Raw genomic sequence first — 21067 nt, forward strand, 5'->3', positions numbered from 1 at the left:
GGTAGTATTTCCTCCCGCCCTCCTACAGCTCCCTCCTCTGCAGCACCAATCTATCAACTTCGCCACCAGAGATTCAAGTCGCACGACCTCGACTCGCATGACCCAAACTCCAGCTTGGGAGCCAGCTTGAGATGGTCACGCAAATTTCCGCAGGGCCGGCATGAAGCGCCAACCACTTCTCTTTCTTTAGCTGATTTGCGAGTCAGAGAGAAGAGCCCAGGTGACAACGAAGCAAGTGATTCCGTGCTACAGGGGAAAGAGCCAAACAAGAGAAAAGGAAAAAGGTGGGGAGTGTTTAAGTGGATCCTGACGCTCAGCGTCTTCTCGGTGAATGACAGTATACGGTCGGAGGCAGAAGCATCAGGTCGCTGACTTGCCCGAAGCTCCTCGTCTACGGAACTGCAGGTATGGCATGCAGCCTCTTGGTCTGGGCTCGAGGCTGGCGTGGGGCAGAAGTGAGCATGATCGTCGACGTAGACCTCCTCATTCGTAAGTGTTCTGCTCTTTTGCGTTCTTTTCCTTTTTTTGCTCTGGCGCAACGCTTTACACTCACTCTACTTACCACGGCAGTCCTCTCGCTTGCTTGCTTTATCTGTCTCTTGACGTCGATAGTAGGATTGAGCGGCAGCCTTCTCAACTCTCGCCCTATCCTCGCGCTCTACACCTTTCTTCTCTGGCCATGCTTGGTCTCGAAGCTCGTCGTGGGGTACATCTCTTACAAGCGGGCCAATTTTCGGCTCGACAGAAAGCTCAATATGGTCTGGAGTCGATATCTGACGAACCTTGATCGCCTGAGGATCCAGGAGAATGTACGTCTGCAGTGCGATCGTCGTTTGAGAGTCATCTGATCCTTTTTCTCCCGTTTCAGCTTCAATGTTGCGGGTACTACTCTCCATTGCGTGAGTATATCGTCGCCGAATTAGAGTCCTCGCCCATTGACCATGCTTTCGAGACGGCTCAGACCAGGCCACCTTCTCGCGCATGTGCTATCCGCGCACCAACCTACCAGGCTGCAAAGGCCCTCTCTTCGCTGCCGAGTCACTCTCACTACGACGCCTGTACCGCGCCACATTCAGCCTCGTCTTTGTGCATCTCGTCAACATTCTCGTCTCGCTCCTTTGCTCAAACCACGTCAATGTTAATTTCGGCAAAGGCCTCACGCCTCGCCGATACAGACTCAACGGGACGCATGTTGAGATAAATGCCGCGGGAGCGATGCGGGAACTCGACGACCTCGACGAGTATAGGAGGAGGAGCATGAAACGTCAACTTGGTCTGGGGTTAGCCAATATGGATCGCGATGAAGCGCTGAGGCACCACCAGGAGCGGGAGTCGCTACATTACAGTTCTTCATGATTAGATGGTCAATGATACAGATGTTGACAAGCTCAATGCGTCATGCGGTAAGCCCGGCGCCCAGACCCAAGAGAGAGTAGTACCGGGCAGGATGAGCCTGTTCGTCGATCCACAGAATCCCTTGCCCCAGACTGAGATCGTCGAGGATCGCTCTAGCCCTCTGTCGAGTCCACTTCCCCTTGGCCAACTCTGGGCAAGGATCCAGGAGCCCATCTTCTGTCACGTACCGGTTCCCGACCGCATCGTTGAAAGCTGCCGTGCTAGACGAGGACGAAGAGAGCAATCCGAGCACGACAGACGTGTCTGTGTCGAGCTCTTTGGGGACAGATCTGACCATCTTTGTCCCAGCAATGTCAATGACTTCATACCCGCTTCCCAGCGGCTTGAGGACGGCAATCGACCTGACGACGTCTTCCTCGGTGATATCCCCTTCTTCCCCCTCCTTCTTGCCCCTCGAATGCATGACAGCCCGAATGAGGTCGTCCATCCTGATCAGGCCGCCATTGTAAGGCCGCGTCGAGACGCACACGTCGATGATCTGAATTCCGAGCTCGTACTGCCAGTCACCCAGCCCCAGGACGTCGTTCCACATCCTCCCCAGATTTCCCAGCCCTCCCGGCCCAGCCCTGCCGCCGAGCGGATCGACGCCGATGGCGGCGCACATCTGCTGGAACGCGTGGCGGAAGCTCGCATCGCGCTTGATGTCGCCACGGTGCCGTGCGGCAAAATTTCGCAGGGCCGACGAGAAGGTGTCGAGCTGCGCGTGGAGCTCGGTGAGTTGCGACGAGGTGAGCTCCGAGGAGAGGCTGTTGTACTGCAGCGAAGTCGCAGCGGAGCGGTCCAGGGCTGCCAGGCCAGGGCCGCGGCGCATAGTGCAAAGCGCTCGAGGTTGGAGTCTCGAGATGGTTGTGGAGCTGTGAGTCTGATCAGCTTTCCTATTGCAAAAATATGTGCTTCAGTACTCCGGGTCCCAGACGGCTCCCACTACTCCTGCACTAGTTCTTTCACCATACATGCCCTCTCCGGCATACATTGGAAAAGCTCACTTCCTGCGTTGGCAAAAACATATTTGGATCCGAAGATCCACCTCGTCTGAACATCATTGTCATCCTTCTGCAGGGGCCTGATATTCTTGGTCAGTACTCGAACGACCAACACGAAAATACTTTTGCAAACTCACAATGCTAATCTTCTCTGTATCGTTCGAAGTTTAAAGTATGCTACCCGAAGGTGCAAAGACTACAATGATAGCGAAGGGTATGGACGTCTTTGCAAATCGAGGTGGATCAAACTGGAAAACTTGTTCAGGGCACGCACGCGTCGGCGAAAAATTTAGTTTTTTTTTGCCGCGCTGATGTTGTAGACGACAACGACAGCGATCGGGACGACAGAAGGAGTGAGTGTTTCCTTGACCAGTGGCTCTGCGTAAAATGCTTGCTCAAGCTGTTGAGCAGTGAGCAGAGGCTTTAGGGATCGGGACAGAGACAGAGACTGGGACCGAGATCGGCGAGACCGCGATCGGCAGTGGGGAGGCGGTTTATTACATCGTCCAGGTCCCGACTACAGAAGCAGCAGAGAGGCAGACTGGGGCCGAAGTGGGCCTAGAGGCGACGAATGGCGTGAGAGGGACTGGGAGGCGCGCGACAGGGAGAGGCAGAGGGAACGAGAGCGCGAGAGAGAGAGGCAGAGAGACCGCGAAAGAGGGCGGGATCGAGATCGCACGAGGGAGAGAGACGATGAACGCGATCGTGATCGCGATCGTCTCCGCGAAAGGGATGAGGGAAGAAGGCGAGACGTCGAGATGCAGCGCAGACCCTCGGACCTCGGAGGAGACCTCGAGGGCGCCTCACCCCAGACATTGAGCGCGGGCCAATCGCCCGTAGTCAGAGCAGAGGAAGGAACGACAGTGCCGGGAGCGAATGTCAAGGTAGAGAGAGATGCCGAAGGCCGTCGAATCAGGAGCCGCTCTCCTGCATCTGGGAAAGGTGAGGTAATTTACGATCTTAGGGTCATCCAGAAGTTGAGACTGAGACTATTCCTACAGCCTCACCTGGCTCAACACGGGGTTTGAGCCCTTCGCAGCGCTCATCTCGCCCTTCGATCGATGAAAGTGCCGACATCAGGCGACGCTCTGGTCCATCGACACCAGTGGATGTTGCAGGTCGATCGGCGATAGGACGGCCGCCACCGACAGGCCCTCGGGGTCTCTACAGCGGCGGCCCATCCTCCGGCAGGAGGCAAGAGCCACCTCCAAGGTCCTTGAGCCGCAAGGTAGATCTACAAGGGGCCCCTCTCGCCCCTGGTGGGTTCCCTGTGATCAGCCAAGAAAGCCCTCTTCTTCAGGTTCCGGACGCCCCCCGAGGTTCCATTACTGCTGCACCACCTGCATCATCGTCTACACCAGCTCAAGATCCTTTTCGCCCGAATCAGGGTCCACGAGTCTCTTCGTCAGGACCTTCGACTCCCTTGGCCTCAGCCCCTCCTGCTGCCGCCACACCGACTTCCAAGGTACGAGCGCCATTCACTGCCTCTGATTTCCCCTCGAGCATCAATCCGGAGCTCGAGGCGGAAGTGGCCAACCTGTCCTCTAGCCGGCTGGCTGCCTCGTGTTCACACAAGCTGCAGTCGACTTCGGTCGCGCTCCGCGCAGCCTTGGGCGAGCTTGCAGAGGTTGAGGTCGAGCTTGCGGGTGCCAGACTCAAGACGACAGTCACGGAAAATTCGTTGGACAAGCTCAGAGAAGAGTTCGAGGCCTACACAGTAGAGGCTGGAAGGGCCGAGGCTAAATCCATCTCGGAGCCATGGTTAGTCGATGTGTGAGTTCTTGGGTGGCGAATGCTGTATCATTAGTGTCCTCGTGGCGAATGCAATTCCTGAATGCAGGACAGACCGAATCTGCTATGAGATCCACTCAGCAGCAGCAGATCCCCAACGCTTGTTGAAAGCCCCACTGGAGCAACCTTCATCCCCTGTAACAGCTATCCAGCATTGTCTCGCCCCGGCCGTCGTTCCATCTTTGCCTTTTGACTGTTCACTGTGACAAAGACTCCTACAAGCGCCATGCTCCAAGCGCCCTCGGGCGTCCTCTCGAGTAGGTACGATCTCATTCACGTATGTAGATAGAGCAGAGTCCCTTAAGGGGCTCTCGATTTGTCTCCTAGCTTGTTCCGCGACGAGCAGACAGAGAACAAGAGATCTTCCTCTCCGAGTATGCTCTCTTGGCCAAGCCCCCTCGGGAGTTTGTTTGACAAGTGACATAAGATTCATCTCCACCTTCTGACTCGCTCAGTCCGGCTCAGCAGCAAGCGAAAGAGCAGCATATCGGTTGTATCGCAAGAAGATCGAGATTTGGCACCTGTCCAGGGCGTGCATGCCTAACAAATGCTAATAATGGCAATAAGCATTTCCAACATAATCCCTAATTCATTTTTGTTGTAATCGCCGCGGAAACAAGGAACAGAGACGTGCCAAAAGAAAGGAATCATTAATGATGGTGCGGTAAGACAGATTTAGGTCTGTAATTCAATTCGCCCTCCTTGCTCACCTTGCATGACGACATGCTCACCTTTTTTGAAATCCACTTTGGACTCAACAGCAGATAAGCCGTGAAGCGTATATAAAGGTGCTCAGCATCAGCTCTCGAGCGCGCGCGAATGACGACCCCCGAAAACTGGACAGACAAGATGATGGAAAGCAATAACAGCAGCATTGGAGGACTTAATCCGGTCGAGACGGCCAAAGAACGACGGCGAAGACAGACGCGCCTTGCGCAGAGGAGGTATCGCGCAAAAAAGAAGGAGCAAGCAGTGGCAGCCACAGGTGACAGCGCTGGGCAGATTTCGCCATCGACTGCTCAGCAAAAACAATCGCCATTCTCTCCAAGTCTGGGCCAGGTTTTCTCAGAGGCCGACGTGCAGGAAGCAAAGGATTTCTTTGAGAACCTCGCTGCCAACTCTATCCTGGCCAATGAGGCGGGGCCATCAACAGTGTCGCCGCCGTCCTCTGCTTCGACCGTCGAACAGGGGCCTGGCTCAGCCGAGCAATTTTGGCAGGCCTACGTCAGCGGCACAGCAATCTCCACGACGCCCAAGTCGACGATCGAAGAGATTCCTGAACCCTCGAGCCTGGTCAACCTTGACGGCATTGCCTCTCAGAGCGACGTCTCACTCTACCAGCTAGGCTCCGACCGCAGTTCGTCGAATTTCAACTCGTCGACTTCCGAGTCGTCTGGATCGTCGCACACGACGGGGAGTCCGCCCTCACCGCCCTCGGACGATGTCATTGCGGCGACGGAAGATGAAGCAGCCAAGACCAACGGGTACATGGGCATGGCCCTTGTTCGATCACTCATGATGAGCCAACCGGTTATCAATCGCGGATACCGATTGCTGCAAATGCCCCAGGTCGATTTCCTCCGCGCTTTTCTCGCAAACGCCTTTGCGCTCGGCTATGTGACCGAGGACTTGGAACGGTGCAAAAAACCAAGCCGAATGCAAATTATCTGGAGTAGATCGTCAGTGACGCTCAGGTCGACGTTGCCGCGAAACATGCTGCCGACGGAAGAGCAGCTGACGCACCACCAAGAATACAATCTTATCCTCGACTGCCTGCCTTGGCCATCGGTGCGCGCCAAGGTAATCAAGCTCATCCACATGGGCGTCTTGGATTCCGACGACTTCAAAAAGGACCTCGTTTGCGCTGGCACGGGCGAAGGGTGGATGCGAGCCAGCTTCCGCATCCATGGCGTCAGTGCCGACGACGACTTTGCTTTCAATGGCGAGGCCGCGCGCGAAATCACCATGGACCCGGAGTCCTGGGAGTGCGCAGAGGACTGGATCCGCAAATATTGGTTCATCATCAATCAGGACATTGTCAGGCGAACGAATTTCTGGCGAAGAATTGACGGAAAGCCGCCAATCAGGCTGCAGCTACCTGTCGCCGAGGATTAGCTGTCCGCCTTCCTGGTTGTTTGTACGATATCGATCTTCCCCGGCCCTGACAAAATGTCTGTACCTCTGACTACAATTGTATTACCTTTGACCACCATTCATTCAGTCTCTGCTGGATGAACAGATCGGATCGGGGCGGGGGCCTGCATCGAATGGCTCGGAAAGCTAGCTAGCTGCTGGCTGAAGTGGAGCAGCGCGCCACAACTCTGACGTCTTTTTCCTGATGATTTTGGACCCTTGGAACGTCTGTCTCTCAATGCATAGGCTACGATCAAGCCGGAACGCCAGCCAGCCAAGGGGTCCAAGCTATGACGGTAGGCTGCCTGCTGTACATAAGCCTGCACCCGCCGTAGTCTGCGTGGGGAAGTAAGAATTGTCAAATGATGAGCAGTTGTGCAGTTCTTCCTCGCACCCTCAAACGCAGCATTGATCGTCTTCCTCTGCTATATAAACGAGCGATTGTTCCCACCTTTGCCTTACACAGCAACAACTTTCTCCGATTCAACCCCACTCGCACATTCACGACCTCCATTCTCAAAATGTCGGACAGCAAGGACGTCATCACCGCCTACTCCAACTATGACCCGAACAAGCAAGAGCAGGTAAGTCGATGCATACGCCCTTCCAGAGCCAGAGCGCTAAGACACACTCTATCTCCGGGCGCCAGAACCTGCCTGGCTTGGACCAGAAGATGGACCCGCTGGCCGAACACGTCCTTGTCGAGAAGTGGGACAACAATGGGAAGCCATACTTGGAAGAGTACAAGGGCACGGGCAAGCTGGCCGGAAAGAGTGCCATCGTGACGGGCGGCGACAGCGGCATTGGACGCAGCGTGGCCCTCTTCTTCGCCCGCGAAGGCGCCAATGTCACAATCAACTACCTGTCCGAAGAGCAGGAAGACGCGGAAAAGGTCGTGGAGCTCGTTAAGGCCGCTCCCATGGGGACCAAGGAACTGCACCTCGTCCCTGGCGATTTGCGCGATCCCAATTTTTGCAAGTCGCTCATCGACTCGCACGTCGCCAAGTGGAAGTCGCTCGATGTGCTCGTCCACAACGCATCCAAGCAGATCAGCGTCAAAGACATTGCCGACATCGACATTGCCAACGTCGAGTCTACATTCCAGTCCAACATTGTTGCCGCTTTCAGCCTGAGCAAGCACGCTGTCCCGCACATGAAGCGCGGCAGCTCCATCATTGTCTCTGGCTCCGTCACTGGATTCAAGGGCTCGGCCGACAAGCTCGACTATGCCTCAACAAAGGGCGCTCTGCACTCGTTCAGCCGCAGTCTGGCACAACAGCTTGCCCCCAAGGGCATCCGCGTTAATGGTGTGGCTCCGGGTCCTGTCTACACGCCGCTCCAGCCAGCCAGTCAGTCAGCCGAGAAGATGGACGGATGGGCGGTAGGTGTGGAGCCCCTACACGGCCGGCCAGGGCAGCCCGCCGAGCTGGGCCCCTCTTACGTCTTTTTGGCCGATTCGGGCGCATCGAACCTCATCACGGGCTCCACGCTTCACATCAACGCCGGCGTATGGATGGGTGCGTAGTCCTCAGCGGAGCCCAAGACAAGACAAAACACACCAAGCTTCCCTCTCAACATCGTCGTTGAAAAAAAAAGACATTGTAGCACAGATTCATCTACCTATTTCTAGCCTCTTTCAAATCGTAATCTCTTCCCTACTTCTCATCTTCGGCTTCGTCGTAATCCCCGCCCCTCCTTCCCTTTACGCCACGCGAGGAGACCGCCTTGTTCGGGTCCCTCGCCGTCGTGTAGCCCGCAGCAGTCGAGTTCTTGGCGTACTTGTTGTTGCTGGTCCCTGCACGTCCATGTCGACCCGATGAATAGCCGGGTCCCTCGTAATACATTACATCCTCTGGCCGGTTGAGGCTTGGCCAAGCGACGTACTGAAGGCCTCGCTGCGTGATGGCGTAGAAGCTCACGGCTGCAATCGTAGTAAAGGTCGCAACGATCGTCGTGTGTGACGTTCCCCAGTGGGAGAACAAACTTGGAAAGAGTATGCCCACAAAGACAATTGTGGCGGACAGGAGCCAGATGTAAGGGAGCAGACGGATGAAGAAGGCCCGCTTGTCGCCCTGCACGCCCTTTCGTGGCGTCCACGCTCCTGTAAAGAGGTCGTAGGCATCTTGTCGAGGGCCATCGAAGAAGTTGTTTCTAAAGTAGCGAGTCATGCTGTTGACGCCGTCTTGAATAGCACCCTCGGTCGAGCGCTTGCCCGTCCTCGTAAAGTCCGTCTTGAGCGCACCCGTTCCTGAGTAAGCTTTGCTGATCACGTCTGCGTGGTCGGCCCAGACTGTCGCAACTTCGTCAGCAAGCGAGCTCCTCGGTGAAATTACTAGACGACAGTCTTACTTACCATTACGGAAGGTAAACCAGAACTTCGGCTGGTTTTCGAGCGTCTCTCCCTTTGCAAGAATGCCGACGGCGGCCAGCTGCCTTTCCAAGACCCATTTGGCAAGAGTGCTTTGCACAACATTGGTTCGGTCTGCGGAAGAATGAAGAGGTCAGCTGATGGCAGCCTGTGCCAGAAAGTGAACGTCCTCACCGAGGCAGTCCATGCAGTTCGTACGGACGACAGCGCCTTGCGTCGAGAGCACCTTGCCGCTTTGAGTCTCGTCGAAGAAGAAGTAGCTTCGATCTGTCGTTAGCTCAGAGGATCGATTGAGGTTTATCAGTGCCAGCCAAAGACTCACTCGTCCCTCTTGAGGCCCTTCTCCTCCAGGCGCTGAATGAGGCCCATGACGCGATCGAAGCGCATGCCCTTGCATTCATGGTGGAAATCGTAGTAAGTGTAGTGCACTTTCGGGTTGTTCATCTGGTCAACCGCTCGCTCGTAGGCGTCCTTGACAGGTTTTTCGTAGCCCTTTTGGTTGACAAGATTGACAAGGTGATTTTCTCCATACAGCTGCACCTGCTGCTGGAAATGAAGCGCGGTCGACTCTGCGCCCTCCTCGCGGTCCATGATGAGCAGGTCGGGCTTGTATCGCAGGTTGTTGACCTCGGCCCAGTAGACGGGCACACTGCCTCTGGTCTGGACATAGCTCATTTTGATCTGGCCTCGGATCGCCTCTGCTCCTTGGACCGCGCCCGAAGGGAAGTCGGCAATGATGAACTGCTCCGTCTCGTTGAAGTTGCTCACGTTGCCCTTGTTGTCGATGCCTCGAGAAAAGTACCGAGTCCCCGCCCTGTGGCGCGAACGACGGGCAATGACACCATACACGAAGCTCCTCGAGTTGATCGTCGCAACCTTGGTTTCAAAGAAGCCAAAGAGGATGGGCAGGATGAAGCGTGAGAGGTCGGGGCCTCCGGACTCAGTCATGTCGATGAAACGGTTCTGCAGGTATCGGTTCCAAAAGAAGCGCTCGTCCGTCTGGCGTCCTTGCCGTTAGCTTCTGTCGCTCTTTTGGCTGTATACGAGAGCAGGCCACACTCACTCTCTTCCAAAGCGGGGCGCTGGTCTGGTATTGGCTCGATCCCTGTCGTTGGAAGCTGCTGCCAAGATCTACGCCGTAGCTGAAGTAGAGAGGCGCGCTGAACAAGTGGCTCTTGAGCAGGTTCAACAGCATCTTTTCCACCGGGTGTGACAGAAGGCTTGGCTTGGCATCCTTTGGAACGGGAAGGAGTCGGAAGTCGGTGGCGAGAAAGACGGGAGCGCCCAGGCCTGGCACCTTGATCTCCTTGCGCGACGTGATGACCACGAGGAAGGTGTGCAGGTGCAGCTTGATCAGGCCGATGATGCCATGAACGTCCATCGCCTTGCCGCTCGTGGCACCCTGAGGCACCGAGCCTTCCAGGTGGACATCCCCATCAGCCCGGTCAATGACGAGGATCTCCGGCTTCGAGGCAGCAGCATCGACGGGCTCGAACGTGTACGCATCTGCGCAGGGTCAGACAGCCGTCAGGACAAATGAAAGCAGCAAAGCAAATTTCAAAAGCGACTGTGAAGACCTACCCTGGGTGATGTAACTATAAGGAGCAGGGCAACGTGGTGAGCAAGGCTGCGATGTTAGAAGACGAAATTGGGCACAGAGAGCCAGCCAACTCACAGCCGGAAGCCTTGCCACAGGGGCACCTGCGTAGAGGACGACGACATTCTTCTCTGGTGCCGTTAGCAGGAGCGCCGACGAAGTAGAAGGGTCGAAACGAAGAAACGGATGAACGCAGGAGCCGGAGCGAGCAGCACTGTGGGGATCCGCTTGAAAGCTCAATCTGCCGACAGCAACCTCCGTTTCAAAAGCGCCCTAAAGTCGAAGACGCGTGGCTGGAGAATACGACTGCAACGCTGGACTATTCCGGGTCACTCAAAAGAACAGGTGTTGATGATGCGAATGCAAAGTATATGTTTCATGCCTTTGAAGAGTCTGTACTGGGATCTTGCTCTGCCGCTGAGTCTCTCGGCAGCATTTCGACAACCTCCTCTTCTTCACCCTCTTCCTCTTCTTCCTCTAGATCTTCCAAACCGCCACCCCTCTGCATCTTTCTTCGCGTCACTCTTCTTCTTCCGAAAGGATCCCTCTCTTCCTCTCTCCTGCCCATGCAGCTTTGAAGCGCCCCAACCACGGTCCTCAGTCCTGGAATGTTTGCGACTGCCTCGCGACCAGCTGACTGCGTCGCGTAGTACATGGGCACGCCCGCAGCAATGAAGCAGAGGGCAGCCGCGCCTGTATAGAAGACTGTCAGATCGAAGAGATGGGCAGACTGACCGAACGGACTCACCCTCCAGTGGCGCAGAAAAAATGGGCATGAACAGCAAGAACAGGGCCACAGCCGAGAATAGAATGGGTGTTGAGAGCCAGGTCTGACGAGAGGTAGCAAGTCAGCGAAAGATGCGTGAATGAGTTGCTTGGACATTCACCTGATAAGGTCTTTCGAGGTTAGGCTCCTTTATGCGAAGACTGAGAAGACCGCAGACGGTGAAGAAGTAAAAGAACCAAGAGCAAACGCCGTAGAAGTTGACGAGGCTGGCGAAGCCGGATCCAAAGAGGACAAAGAGGATGATGAGGAGTGCCTGGAGAATTGTGGCAGCGACCGGCGTGCGAGTTCGATTATTCAATCGCCCAAAGACTGTCGGCAGATACCCCTCGCGGCCTGCGACATAAACGAGTCGAGAGCTTGTGTAGAAAGACCCGTTAAGGGCTCCAAAACAGGAAAAGGCGACGAGAAAGGCGAAAAGCAATCCGCCTGCCGTGCCAAAGACGGCGGAGCCGAAGTCGAGAGCTACGGTGTTGGTTCGGGAGACGAGAACGGGGGTCAGGACTACAAAGTACGATGTCACAGTAGACAGAAAGATCAGCACTACGACGGCAAGGCTGCTGTGAATGACACGTGGGAGGTCCCGGTTGACGTTCTTCATCTCGCCGGCCACGTAGCTCGTCTGATCCCAGCCATCGAAAGCCCAGAGACCGCTGTAGAGAGCGAGCGCGTAGGCGCCAGGGCTCGTCGCTGAGCCTTCGAAAAGGGAAGAGAGGCTGCTAAATGCGTGGGTGGAAGCCTCAGGCATCTTGCTCCTAGTCGCCTGAATGATGGCGAGAATGGGAACGGCGATGAGCGCTGTCCAACACGCAAGGATTAGCTCAGTATCCTTATATGCAAAGGAACGCAATATCGTACCTGCGAGCTTGACGATGGTTGTGGCAACCTGTGTTCTCGTCCCCAGCTTGGCACTGAGGGCATTCATCACTGCAACAATGATGACGACGGCGACGGCTATGAGCTTTATGCTCCAGTCTGGGATTCCTTCAAGGCCCTTTTCATGAGGGTCCGCCGTGTCGCCCGACGTCGAGTGGTAGAAGACTCGCGCCATGTATTCCCTGCGTGGGGAATGGTCAGCACAAGTAAAGCGGGAGCTTCCAAAAAGGCAACCTTACCCAAAGATGATGGCGATGATCGCTCCAGAGCCCGGCTATAAGTGTGATTCAGCTCCTCGTCAGACCAAAATCCTTAGACTGCCTTACCTTGAGGCAGACAATCGCTGACCATGCGAAGAGATACGCGCTCAGCGGGCCAAATGCGTACTGTTCCATAGTGAGCTGAGGTCTGTCAGACGTTATCTCCTCATGCTCACATTCAGATAGGCCTGTGCTCCTCCATTTAGCGGAATCGCAGCTCCGAGCTCTGCAAAAGAGCTATCATATCACATCGCCGTCAGTTGCGCGATCTTGTCGAGGAACGACCGGCAAAACAATTCACCTAGCGCCCGTCCAGGCCAAGACACCACTGACGAGCCAGACGACCAGGCTTGACCCTACTGAGCCCGTGTTGAGGGTCACAACGCCTGGCGACGAAAAGATTCCGCTCCCCTAAGTGGGGTATGAGCGATGTCTTTCCTGAAGTTCAAAGTGACTCACAATCTGCACGCCGACTGTAAGAGCGATGCCTATAAAGCGCATCAAAAGAGCTTTGTGAGATCGCTGCATGGCTACGGAAGGGTGGTGATAACAACGCTCACCGTCTATCAAGCTCATTCTTCTTTCGTCTCTCCGACCTCTTCCTGAGCTTCTTCTTGATCTGGCCCCCATACTGCCCTCGGGTAGCCCATACCCCAACCCTGACGAGCCCGCGCCATATCCGGTAGAATCGTCGTCGTAATCCCCATCGCCGCTCAGACTGAGAGGAAGAAGGTGATCTCGATAGCCAAAGCCGACCGACTCGAACGATGCCCGAGCGATGTTTGCCGACGATGCCGACCGAGCGCTCTGAGGCGAATCCTGCGCCGAAGCAAGCTGCACGTCGGAAGCGTCGAACACAACTGGACCGTCTTCATCGTCTTGGTCGTCATCATAGTCGCCCCCAGCTACCTTTGTCTCATCTCTCTTCGGGACGATATCATCGAGGATAGTCGAATGGTGGGGCTGCGACGAATGTAACGACGATGCCTCGTCCTCAACGCCCTTCGTCGCAATGGCTGCGGCTACGGGGTCATTGGACACCATATCATAGGTTGTTCTCGTCCTTTAAAATTGGCTCCCTGCCTGCCTTGTCAAAGCTTGTAGTCGGTCAACGTCAGCAGAAAGACGCAAAAGGGATCAAAGAAGGTGTGTTGTGTGCATTTCGAGGTGCCAAATTTTAGCCTCAAGTCTCAGCCAGACGCGATTGAGATTCGTCTTTTCAGGCTCCGGCTATTTCAAAGCTCAACCCTATCGACTCATCGCACTCACAAGGAACGAATCCAAGGCGTAGACGGCCCAGAGCAGAACCGCTGTCGGCTGGAGACGGGACTGCCTGTCTCCACTGCGCGTCATAGACCCCTCATGTCTTCGTATACGACGACGCTCCCTACGCTCTCGTCCGAGGTGATCCTTCGCATCCTGCTCCACCTCGACGATGCGCGCGATGTGACGAGGGTACGACAGACATGCCGTCGCTTGTGGGCGATCGGAGGTGATGGCACGGTGAGCAGAGCAACCTCTTCTCTTTACTATGTGTCGAAGTGATGCTGATTCGGTCCAATTTCAGCTTTGGAAGTCGCTCTTCGTTCGCACCTTTCTCTCGCCACCGCCGAAGAGGGAAGGGACGGCATCCCGCAAACGGCCTGCCGAGTTCATCGATGACACGAGGCCCTCAAAGGTAGCTCGGACGGGTAGCGACAGGCCACGTTCGATCGCGTCGCTGCCGATGATGCAGCGAGCGCCTCTCGAGATGCTGGGAGTGCGACAGGGGGACGAGGAAGAGGACAAGACCATCGACTGGCTTTCCCTCTTTCGCATTACTTCCAACTGGCACGGCGGCCAATTTGTTCCGAGGAGCCTCCATCCTCCAACGACTTCCGAGAAGCAGTCACCGCAACGTGCCTCGTCGAGCCGCCAGACGCCATTAGTAACGGCACGATCGGCGGCGCGGATTCCCAGTCGCCCAAGAACGCTCGTTGACTCCTCTTCGCGCTTTATCTTCACGACTGCTGGCTCCCGTGATGGAAACGAAGACGAGGAAGACGGCTGTCCCAGCGTGCTCGTGTTCAGCGTTGAGAATGATGTCACAGATAGCAGAGAGCCTCAGCGGCAAGAAGCACTGGCCAGCTTTCGCTCGCCCTCGCTGGCGAGACGACTTTCACTTTCGAAGAAGCGGGCGGATGGCATTGTTGTCACGGCCATTGCTGTAGATCGGGCAGCAGTGTCTAACTCCTCAGTGCGACTCGTCGTTACGTACTCAACTGGGCAAGCGTCTCTGGTTCGCTTCCAGTCCCAGTCGAGAATATCTTTCGTCGAAGAAGCCTTTTTTGACGTCTCGAGAATCGGAGCCGGCGCCCCGGACGAGATCGTGTCGGCTTCCTTCCATTGGCCACTGCTGGTCACATGCACTGCTAAGTTTCTCGTTCGTATCTGGTCGTTCAGGAGCAGTAGTCACGATCACGTCGATGTCTCGCGATGCGAGGAGATGACAACATACTCTTGCCACTGGCCCGCCTCGTTTCGTCTGGAACCAGTCGCGACACCCTCAGATGCCACTGCCAAGGCCAGCTATCGACTGAGCATCGCCTTTTCCACACCAGTCTATCCGATCGGATGGAGCGTGGGCTTTCAAGAGGTACTTCTCAGACCTTCGTCTTCCTCGTCTGGCCACTATTTCACCTCGAGTCGATCCGCCATGGCCAAACGCCCACACGTGGTCACGCGCATTGATTCGCCGTCAAAAGTCAGAGACCCGCGGGGCAGCAAGTCGCTCCCGATGCCTCGGGCCCGCCGCATCGATTCAGAGCAGCTGGGCCGCCCGACGGGTCTCAGCTACGAGGCGCCCTTCGTGGTCGTGGGCAGCAGCGACAACGGCATCTCCGTCTTTCGCGTAGTCGACGACGACTCCAAGCTTACGGTCGAGCACCTCACGTCGCTCCAGGGTCACACTGGAAAGGTATACTCGGTCAGCCTCAACGAAGGCCGCTGTGTGACGGGAGGAAGCGACGGGAGCGTAAGAGTGTGGAAGCTGGGCGATGAGCAAGCGGCCCTAGCTGATGCTGCCGGGATCAGCATCGACGCCAGCTGGAGACCAGGCATGGGAAGTCTCGTCACGCTTCGGTCTCCCGGTCTGCGCTCCCTCGGCACCACCTCTTCCTCGACTCCTGCGTCTACCTCTTCGTCTCCACTTCCTCACCACAGAGCCAAAACGCTCGCCGACATCCTCAGCGAAATTCGCTCCTCTGCTCACTCCGACAGCGGTAGATCTGGTCCCGACAGACAAGCCATCATCCGATGGGTTGCCAGCGCCTTTGATAGAATCGTCAGCGTCACCTCTGCCCGCACTCTACCTTCGTCTTCTACATCTCCCGCGTCATGCCGCGGCGAATCGCACGAGGCGGACGAGGAGCAAGTTCAGGTCTGGAGCTTTTCTCAATGAGGGCATTTCTTTGAGGGCATTTCCCTTCCTTTTCTCTCATCAATTGTATTTTTACATGCCAACTTGCGGGAATAGTCGTTGACTCATTATCGGTACAGTTGTCCAACTCTTTGAAGCCTTTCTCGGGCCTCTCTGTCCTGCGGCGGTGAGCTCAGACGTATAGGCGCAAGGACCGAAGTGACGACAGAAGGCGCATTGTCTCTCTGTCTAGCTCTTGCCCTCGGCCCCGATACGGCGACGAAGCTCGAGCACATCCGAGCAGCTCAGCCATCCTGCTATTTTTTCCATCACAGATGCGCCTCCTACGGCCTGTCCCGGTGACCCTCCTCGTCCCAATGCCAGGTCCTCAGCGTGCCGTCGTCACCACACGAGGCCAGCAAGCTCTGGGCCCTGTTCCACTTTGCACAGTAGACGACCTGGCCAGTCGTGTGGCCCTGCAGCGTCTGCAGGCACTCGCTGCTCTCCTGGTCCCACAGTACCACCTCACCGTCCTCTGAGCCGCTGGCGATGAGGCCGTTGTGCGCGAAGCTGGCCCTGACAAAGTTGGCCCTCGTATTCTGGGCGCCCTTGAAGCGCTGCAGAGGCTTGAGGGTGCGCATATCGTGCAGCATGCTGCTGTTGTCCTTGGACGCAGTCAGCATCCGCCTCCCGGACTCGTTGAGCTCGACGCTCGTCACTTCGCCCAGGTGGCCAAACACGGTCCGGACGCAGAGACCAGAGTTGAGGTCCCACAGCCGCACGCTGCAGTCCTTTGACGCAGTCACTGCCAGGCGAGCGGCAGGGTCAAACGTGACGCTGCTCACGCCCAACCCATGGCCGGTGAATGTCTTGACGAGGGTAGACGATGCGACGTCGTACAGTCGCACGACTTTGTCGTAGCCACCCGTCAGGACCTGGTTGCCCTGGCCATCAAAGGCGCAGCTGTACACGTCACCCGTCGATTGTGAGATGCCGCCGGTATGGCCCAGGGCGGTGCGAAGGCTCTTGCTCTCGGTGTGCCAGATCTTGACAAGCGAGTCACCTCCGGCCGATGCAACCAGGTCGCCAGATTCGGTAGAGGCCACATCCCACACCCTCGAGCCGTGCTCCAGCACGGCTTCCTGGCGGGCCGAGGACGTGTGCCACAGACGGACAGTGCCATCGGACGACCCACTGACGAGGGAGCGCCCCTCAAGGCCGACCCAGGCGAGCGCCTTTACGTTTCTGCGGTGACCTCGGAACGTCGACATGATGGCGTTGGGGCAGACGAAGCTCTCATAGTCGTACAGGAGGCTCGATAAGCGTGGAGCTTTAGTTTGAAGAAGAGGACGTCATTAGCTCGAATATACAGCGGGAAGGCCATGCGCATACACTCACCCTTCTTGGGATGGTAGCGAGCAAACTCGACCTGGTAGGCCACGGCCATGTGAAGCAGGCTCTTGAGCCTGTGTGGGGGGACGTACGGCGCAGGATGGTCCTCGGTCTCGGATCGATCTTGCTCCAACAGGCCGCTGAACTGGGCCACGAGGGCCTCTCTCGCTGGCTGGATCCCCTCCCAGGCTCGAAAGGAGGGCGAGTCGCTGACACTCTTTGCTGAGGGAGGCAATGGCACCTGTATCAGCCACGAGTCGATCGAGATTCCCAAAGAAGCAGAAGGTGACACTCACAGCTGAGAAGGTAGCACAGGTCGCGGAACTCCCCCTTGAATGGTTGGTAATGTTCAAGAGAGCGCAAACGCTTGTTAAGAAAGGTGAAGGCCTTCTGGTATTCTCTCTGCTCCACCAGCTCCAGAAACTCCTGCTTGAAGACGGCATACTTGAACGCATTGAACGACCGAACGAGGGGCTTAGCGAGGAGCTTGTCGACCTCGTCCCATGCGCCTTCGAGAATGGCCTTTTTCAGCTTGCGGGCGTCTGCACCTGCCTCGTCTCTCTCGCGTGCCTTGCCACTCCACTCCTCGGCGAGAACCTGGCGGGTGGCGCCCATGCCCTGATCCTCCAGGTACTGATCGATGAGCCTGAGCACATCGTCGCGCAACCCTGGCTCGTCCCACTTGAGCAGCACAGACTGCTGCGAGGCCTGCTCTGCAGTGAGGCCCGATGACGGCGCGGCGGTGTTTGAATACGAGGCCGAGTGCGGCGGTGGTGGCCTCAACCCGTGCAGTTGCAAGTTAGCAGGTACCAGGTTCCTCGCTTCGGCCAAGAGGACCTGTTTGCGCTTCTTCCACGCCTCCTTTGTATCGTCGCCGAGCGATGCAGATGCCAGCGCCTCCTCTAGACCAGTTGGATCTGCTGCCGCCGCTGTCGTTGCACTTGAAGCCGGGTGCGAATCGTGCGCGACCTGCTTTGCCGATGAGGATGACGACGAGGACGAGGAAGCAGGGGCTGAGGCCTGGTGGTTCTGCGTCGGCGTTGCCTGCGACTCCTCCATGCTCGACAGAGAGTAGGAGAGCGGCAGCGACGACTGGGCCCTCGGCGTTGACGGCGCATTGGCCTCGTCGAGGAGCCTTGCTGACGTCGACATGGCTTGCGGCTTTACCTTGTTGAAGAAAGAGAGAGGGGCCTGCTGCCTCGCGCTAAGTAGCCAAACGGCTGGGGACGACGGGTGAGCGAGCATCCGAAAAAGAAACAGGGCAAAATGCGTGCATGGGCCATCCCCTCCTGGCCCACTCACTCCTGTCGCTCGCTCGCTCGCACGCACATGAAATCACTGCCGTCCGAATCAACTGCTAACGACTTGCCGGAAATAGAGGAGGAGGACGCCGGGCTGCGAACACCACCCATTCCTCCTCTGAGCTCACCAGATGGCCCCTCCGCTGGCCCATCGAATCTTCCCTTGTCCTCCATCGATTCGGAGCCAGTGCCAGTCCATTTCACCCTCCTGCAGCCTGACTGGCCTCGGTGGCTCTCCTCTCGGATCCATTCTGCTTTTCAGTGGCAATGCTGCGAATTTGTCGAGGGGCACAATGCGCTGAGCCGGGTCAAGGCTGAAAAGGGTGAGCATGGGCCTAAGGAGGGCGAGTCGACGACAACGACGGCGAGCAAAAAGCGAAGACGGACGTCTCGGCCCTCTGTCACTCGATTTATCTGGCGGCAGAAGTGGATCTGCGTGCACTCGCGATCGGCGGCGGCGTCGATTAGGACAGAGGAAGCGGTGCAGGCAACATGCCCTGCCCGGTTCGAGGCGATCCTCGGCGGCGAGGGTCAAGACGAGGTCCATGTCGTCTGGGCCTTCGACCACGCCAACCACCCGGCCGACGAACAAGTGCCACTGGCCCTAGCCATCGAGGAAGGGAAAGCCATTGCACAGGCCGAGGCGGCTGCGTGCAGTATGGACAGGTTGGCAGCACTACCTGCAGAGGTGATGCGGCACCTTACCACGGCGGGCGTGTAGATGGAAGGGAAGAGAAGGAAGGAGGACGATGTCGATATCACGCAGAAAGGCGGCGGAGAAGGCAACAACGATGGGATAAAGGACGGGTCAGATCGGTCGTCTGAGCGCACACGAATCCCTATGCCGCTGAGAGACTACATGCGCAACGCAATCCGAAGGGGCGAAACATTTGCAGCGTTTCAGGATGATCTCGCGAAAGGCGGACTCGCCTGCATTGGCTACCTGGGCTGGGAAGCCCGGCTCAGCCGAGGCGATTTCCACAATGCTGTCCAGGCCGTGAGGTCCAAGCGCAAGGAGCAGGGAATCGACGTGACGCTCAAAGAGGCCGAGGCAGGCATGGACCTCAAGTCGAGAATCAAAGCAGATTGGCCCGCGCAGGTGCAGCCGCCCGTGGAGCTGCTCCAACGGAGCATTGCCCTTGTCAAGGCCGTCAGCGCGGGTCAGAAGCTCGACGACGGTGAACTTGGCAGGAAACGTAAGACGGAGAAACGGCCAACAAGGCTGCAAAATCTCACAAAGCTCTGCGACGAGCTCGACGGCTGCAACGAACTGTTCCAGGCCGTAGTGCAACGGTACGAGGAGGCGCCCTCCGGCGACGCCAGGTTTGCAAAGTACAGGGCCGCAGAGGCACGGGCAACAGAGACGCTCAGCGACCTCATCGAGACCGTTGTCACCTTTCGTGAAAAGCTCAAGGAGGCCCTGCTCAAGAAACAGCAAGACGAGGAGCATGGGTCAGGCAGCGCAGAAGCCTCGTCTCCTCTGCCACATCCACACGCATATTCACATCACAATGGAAATCGCTCACCACTAGCATCCACGATCCCTCATGTAGCTCCACAATAATGTCACATCTATCGCATTTGCCCCTTGACCTCGCACCGCAATGAGGTTTCACACGACGATATGGCCGCTTGATGAGCAGGAAAGGAAGGGATCAAGAGATAGAATAAGGAGAATGAGGGAGAGCGCGTGTTCGGTGTGAATTGACTACGATGGACCTCTTAGATGTACTGCGAAAGCCAGCGGAAGCCCTCGCCGTACCCTTGACGCATGACGACGGAGCACATGAACATCTCAATCGGCCGAATGTCCTTGAGTGGCACCTTGCCCTGATTTAGGTTCACAGAGGGTCAGCATATACTCAAGAGAAGAGAAGGCAGATGCGGCAGACGGAGACACACCTTTCCTGTAGTCTGGTACAGGCCAATGGCTGCCCTCAGGTCCTCCTCCGACACGGCCCTGGGTGCATCAATCTTGTTTCCAAGAATGAGGAAGGGGACCTTGCTCAGCTCCTCGATGCTCAGCAATGCATCGAGCTCGGCCCGCGACTCGCCAAAGCGCTCGTGGTCTTGAGAGTCGACCATGAAGACGATTCCGTCGACCTCTGGGAAGTAGTCCTTCCACAGGCGGCGCGCCTGCTGGTGGCCGCCAAGGTCGTAGGTGGTAAACTTGACAGAGCCGATGGCCAGTTCTTCCGAGGCTGCGAATGGGAGACATTTTTAGTAGAAGGAAGGCTTCCTCGGGCGACAGCGGACTCACTAGGGTGCAGCGTCGGCTGTAGCGTGGCGAGGCGGTCATTCTTGAGCATATGGAGCAACGTCTGTGCCAAAATGATTGAAAGATCAATAAAAGTCCTTCCCTTGCGATAAGACTTGGGAGCAATCGCTGCCAACTCACAGTCTTTCCTGCGTTATCAAGGCCCAGGAAGAGAATCTTTGCGTTCTTGTGCGCAAGACCCAGTTGAGCCAGCACGTCCTGTCGTCCACAGAAAGGGGCATGGAGCGCAGGATGAGCATTTGTTTCTTCTTCGCGCGCATCAAAAAGTCACCAGGCGCAGGCGCTGTCAAGGCGTTCTGATACTCACCCAGAACCAGTCAAGAATCCACATGTTGACCTGCTGATGCGCTTTTGCTCTCTATCTTTCTGCCTTGCTATTCACGATAAAACAATCCCTTGGGTGGACCTCGTTGGCAGTGGCTCCAAAAAGTCGGGGAGGCTCGGTGGAAAGTGAAGGTTCCGAAGAGGAGCCAGGCAGGTTAGCCTTGAAA

At 56.7% G+C, this 21067-nt stretch overlaps 11 protein-coding genes across 11 annotated transcripts; 6 read left to right on the forward strand and 5 right to left on the reverse strand.

The window, feature by feature from the left end:
* Positions 1-407: 407 nt before the first annotated feature.
* On the forward strand, positions 408-1356 carry FA10DRAFT_283479 (hypothetical protein; the record flags this gene model as incomplete). The annotated part of the gene is made up of 4 exons (XM_025523844.1): positions 408-489; positions 571-809; positions 869-899; positions 962-1356. 4 exons carry the CDS (start codon positions 408-410, stop codon positions 1354-1356), a joined length of 747 nt encoding a protein of 248 aa, XP_025381054.1.
* FA10DRAFT_248251 (winged helix DNA-binding domain-containing protein) lies at positions 1186-2612 on the reverse strand. Its single transcript, XM_025519485.1, has 2 exons — positions 2537-2612; positions 1186-2479 (listed from the first exon to the last, which is right to left on the reverse strand). The coding sequence occupies exon 2, from the start codon at positions 2225-2227 to the stop codon at positions 1397-1399; it is 831 nt and encodes a 276-aa protein (XP_025381055.1). The 5' UTR covers positions 2228-2479; positions 2537-2612; the 3' UTR covers positions 1186-1396.
* A 121-nt stretch (positions 2613-2733) lies between these two features.
* On the forward strand, positions 2734-4617 carry FA10DRAFT_264451 (hypothetical protein). Its single transcript, XM_025520651.1, has 3 exons — positions 2734-2752; positions 2811-3341; positions 3401-4617. Exons 2-3 carry the CDS (start codon positions 3158-3160, stop codon positions 4174-4176), a joined length of 960 nt encoding a protein of 319 aa, XP_025381056.1. The 5' UTR covers positions 2734-2752; positions 2811-3157; the 3' UTR covers positions 4177-4617.
* Positions 4618-5831: 1214 nt separating this feature from the next.
* FA10DRAFT_264452 (hypothetical protein) lies at positions 5832-6462 on the forward strand. The gene has a single exon (XM_025520652.1). It carries the CDS (start codon positions 5904-5906, stop codon positions 6303-6305), a length of 402 nt encoding a protein of 133 aa, XP_025381057.1. The 5' UTR covers positions 5832-5903; the 3' UTR covers positions 6306-6462.
* A 382-nt stretch (positions 6463-6844) lies between these two features.
* On the forward strand, positions 6845-7848 carry FA10DRAFT_270831 (NAD(P)-binding protein; the record flags this gene model as incomplete). The annotated part of the gene is made up of 2 exons (XM_025523075.1): positions 6845-6907; positions 6973-7848. The coding sequence occupies 2 exons, from the start codon at positions 6845-6847 to the stop codon at positions 7846-7848; spliced, it is 939 nt and encodes a 312-aa protein (XP_025381058.1).
* Positions 7849-7880: 32 nt separating this feature from the next.
* Positions 7881-10495, reverse strand: FA10DRAFT_274090 (hypothetical protein). Its single transcript, XM_025523201.1, has 7 exons — positions 10367-10495; positions 10273-10286; positions 9755-10197; positions 9014-9690; positions 8866-8951; positions 8677-8805; positions 7881-8613 (listed from the first exon to the last, which is right to left on the reverse strand). The coding sequence occupies exons 1-7, from the start codon at positions 10411-10413 to the stop codon at positions 7979-7981; spliced, it is 2031 nt and encodes a 676-aa protein (XP_025381059.1). The 5' UTR covers positions 10414-10495; the 3' UTR covers positions 7881-7978.
* Positions 10496-10640: 145 nt separating this feature from the next.
* On the reverse strand, positions 10641-13362 carry FA10DRAFT_264455 (hypothetical protein). The gene is made up of 10 exons (XM_025520653.1): positions 12769-13362; positions 12668-12696; positions 12510-12619; positions 12385-12445; positions 12275-12334; positions 12188-12222; positions 11931-12130; positions 11176-11870; positions 11037-11118; positions 10641-10981 (listed from the first exon to the last, which is right to left on the reverse strand). Exons 1-10 carry the CDS (start codon positions 13250-13252, stop codon positions 10665-10667), a joined length of 2073 nt encoding a protein of 690 aa, XP_025381060.1. The 5' UTR covers positions 13253-13362; the 3' UTR covers positions 10641-10664.
* Positions 13363-13463: 101 nt separating this feature from the next.
* On the forward strand, positions 13464-15724 carry FA10DRAFT_299203 (hypothetical protein). Its single transcript, XM_025524696.1, has 2 exons — positions 13464-13711; positions 13776-15724. The coding sequence occupies exons 1-2, from the start codon at positions 13571-13573 to the stop codon at positions 15645-15647; spliced, it is 2013 nt and encodes a 670-aa protein (XP_025381061.1). The 5' UTR covers positions 13464-13570; the 3' UTR covers positions 15648-15724.
* Positions 15725-15949: 225 nt separating this feature from the next.
* FA10DRAFT_224933 (WD40 repeat-like protein) lies at positions 15950-18056 on the reverse strand (the record flags this gene model as incomplete). The annotated part of the gene is made up of 3 exons (XM_025518629.1): positions 15950-16935; positions 17004-17219; positions 17294-18056. 3 exons carry the CDS (start codon positions 18054-18056, stop codon positions 15950-15952), a joined length of 1965 nt encoding a protein of 654 aa, XP_025381062.1.
* Positions 18057-18292: 236 nt separating this feature from the next.
* On the forward strand, positions 18293-19862 carry FA10DRAFT_299205 (hypothetical protein; the record flags this gene model as incomplete). Its single annotated transcript, XM_025524697.1, has 2 exons — positions 18293-18986; positions 19065-19862. The coding sequence occupies exons 1-2, from the start codon at positions 18327-18329 to the stop codon at positions 19860-19862; spliced, it is 1458 nt and encodes a 485-aa protein (XP_025381063.1). The 5' UTR covers positions 18293-18326.
* On the reverse strand, positions 19863-21006 carry FA10DRAFT_264460 (putative GTP-binding protein SAR1). The gene is made up of 5 exons (XM_025520654.1): positions 20884-21006; positions 20697-20774; positions 20559-20619; positions 20201-20499; positions 19863-20128 (listed from the first exon to the last, which is right to left on the reverse strand). Exons 1-5 carry the CDS (start codon positions 20905-20907, stop codon positions 20021-20023), a joined length of 570 nt encoding a protein of 189 aa, XP_025381064.1. The 5' UTR covers positions 20908-21006; the 3' UTR covers positions 19863-20020.
* Between the last annotated feature and the right edge of the window lie 61 nt (positions 21007-21067).

The sequence above is a fragment of the Acaromyces ingoldii genome (assembly GCF_003144295.1).
Source record: "Acaromyces ingoldii strain MCA 4198 unplaced genomic scaffold FA10scaffold_1, whole genome shotgun sequence".
In the NCBI taxonomy this organism is placed as follows: domain Eukaryota; kingdom Fungi; phylum Basidiomycota; class Exobasidiomycetes; order Exobasidiales; family Cryptobasidiaceae; genus Acaromyces; species Acaromyces ingoldii.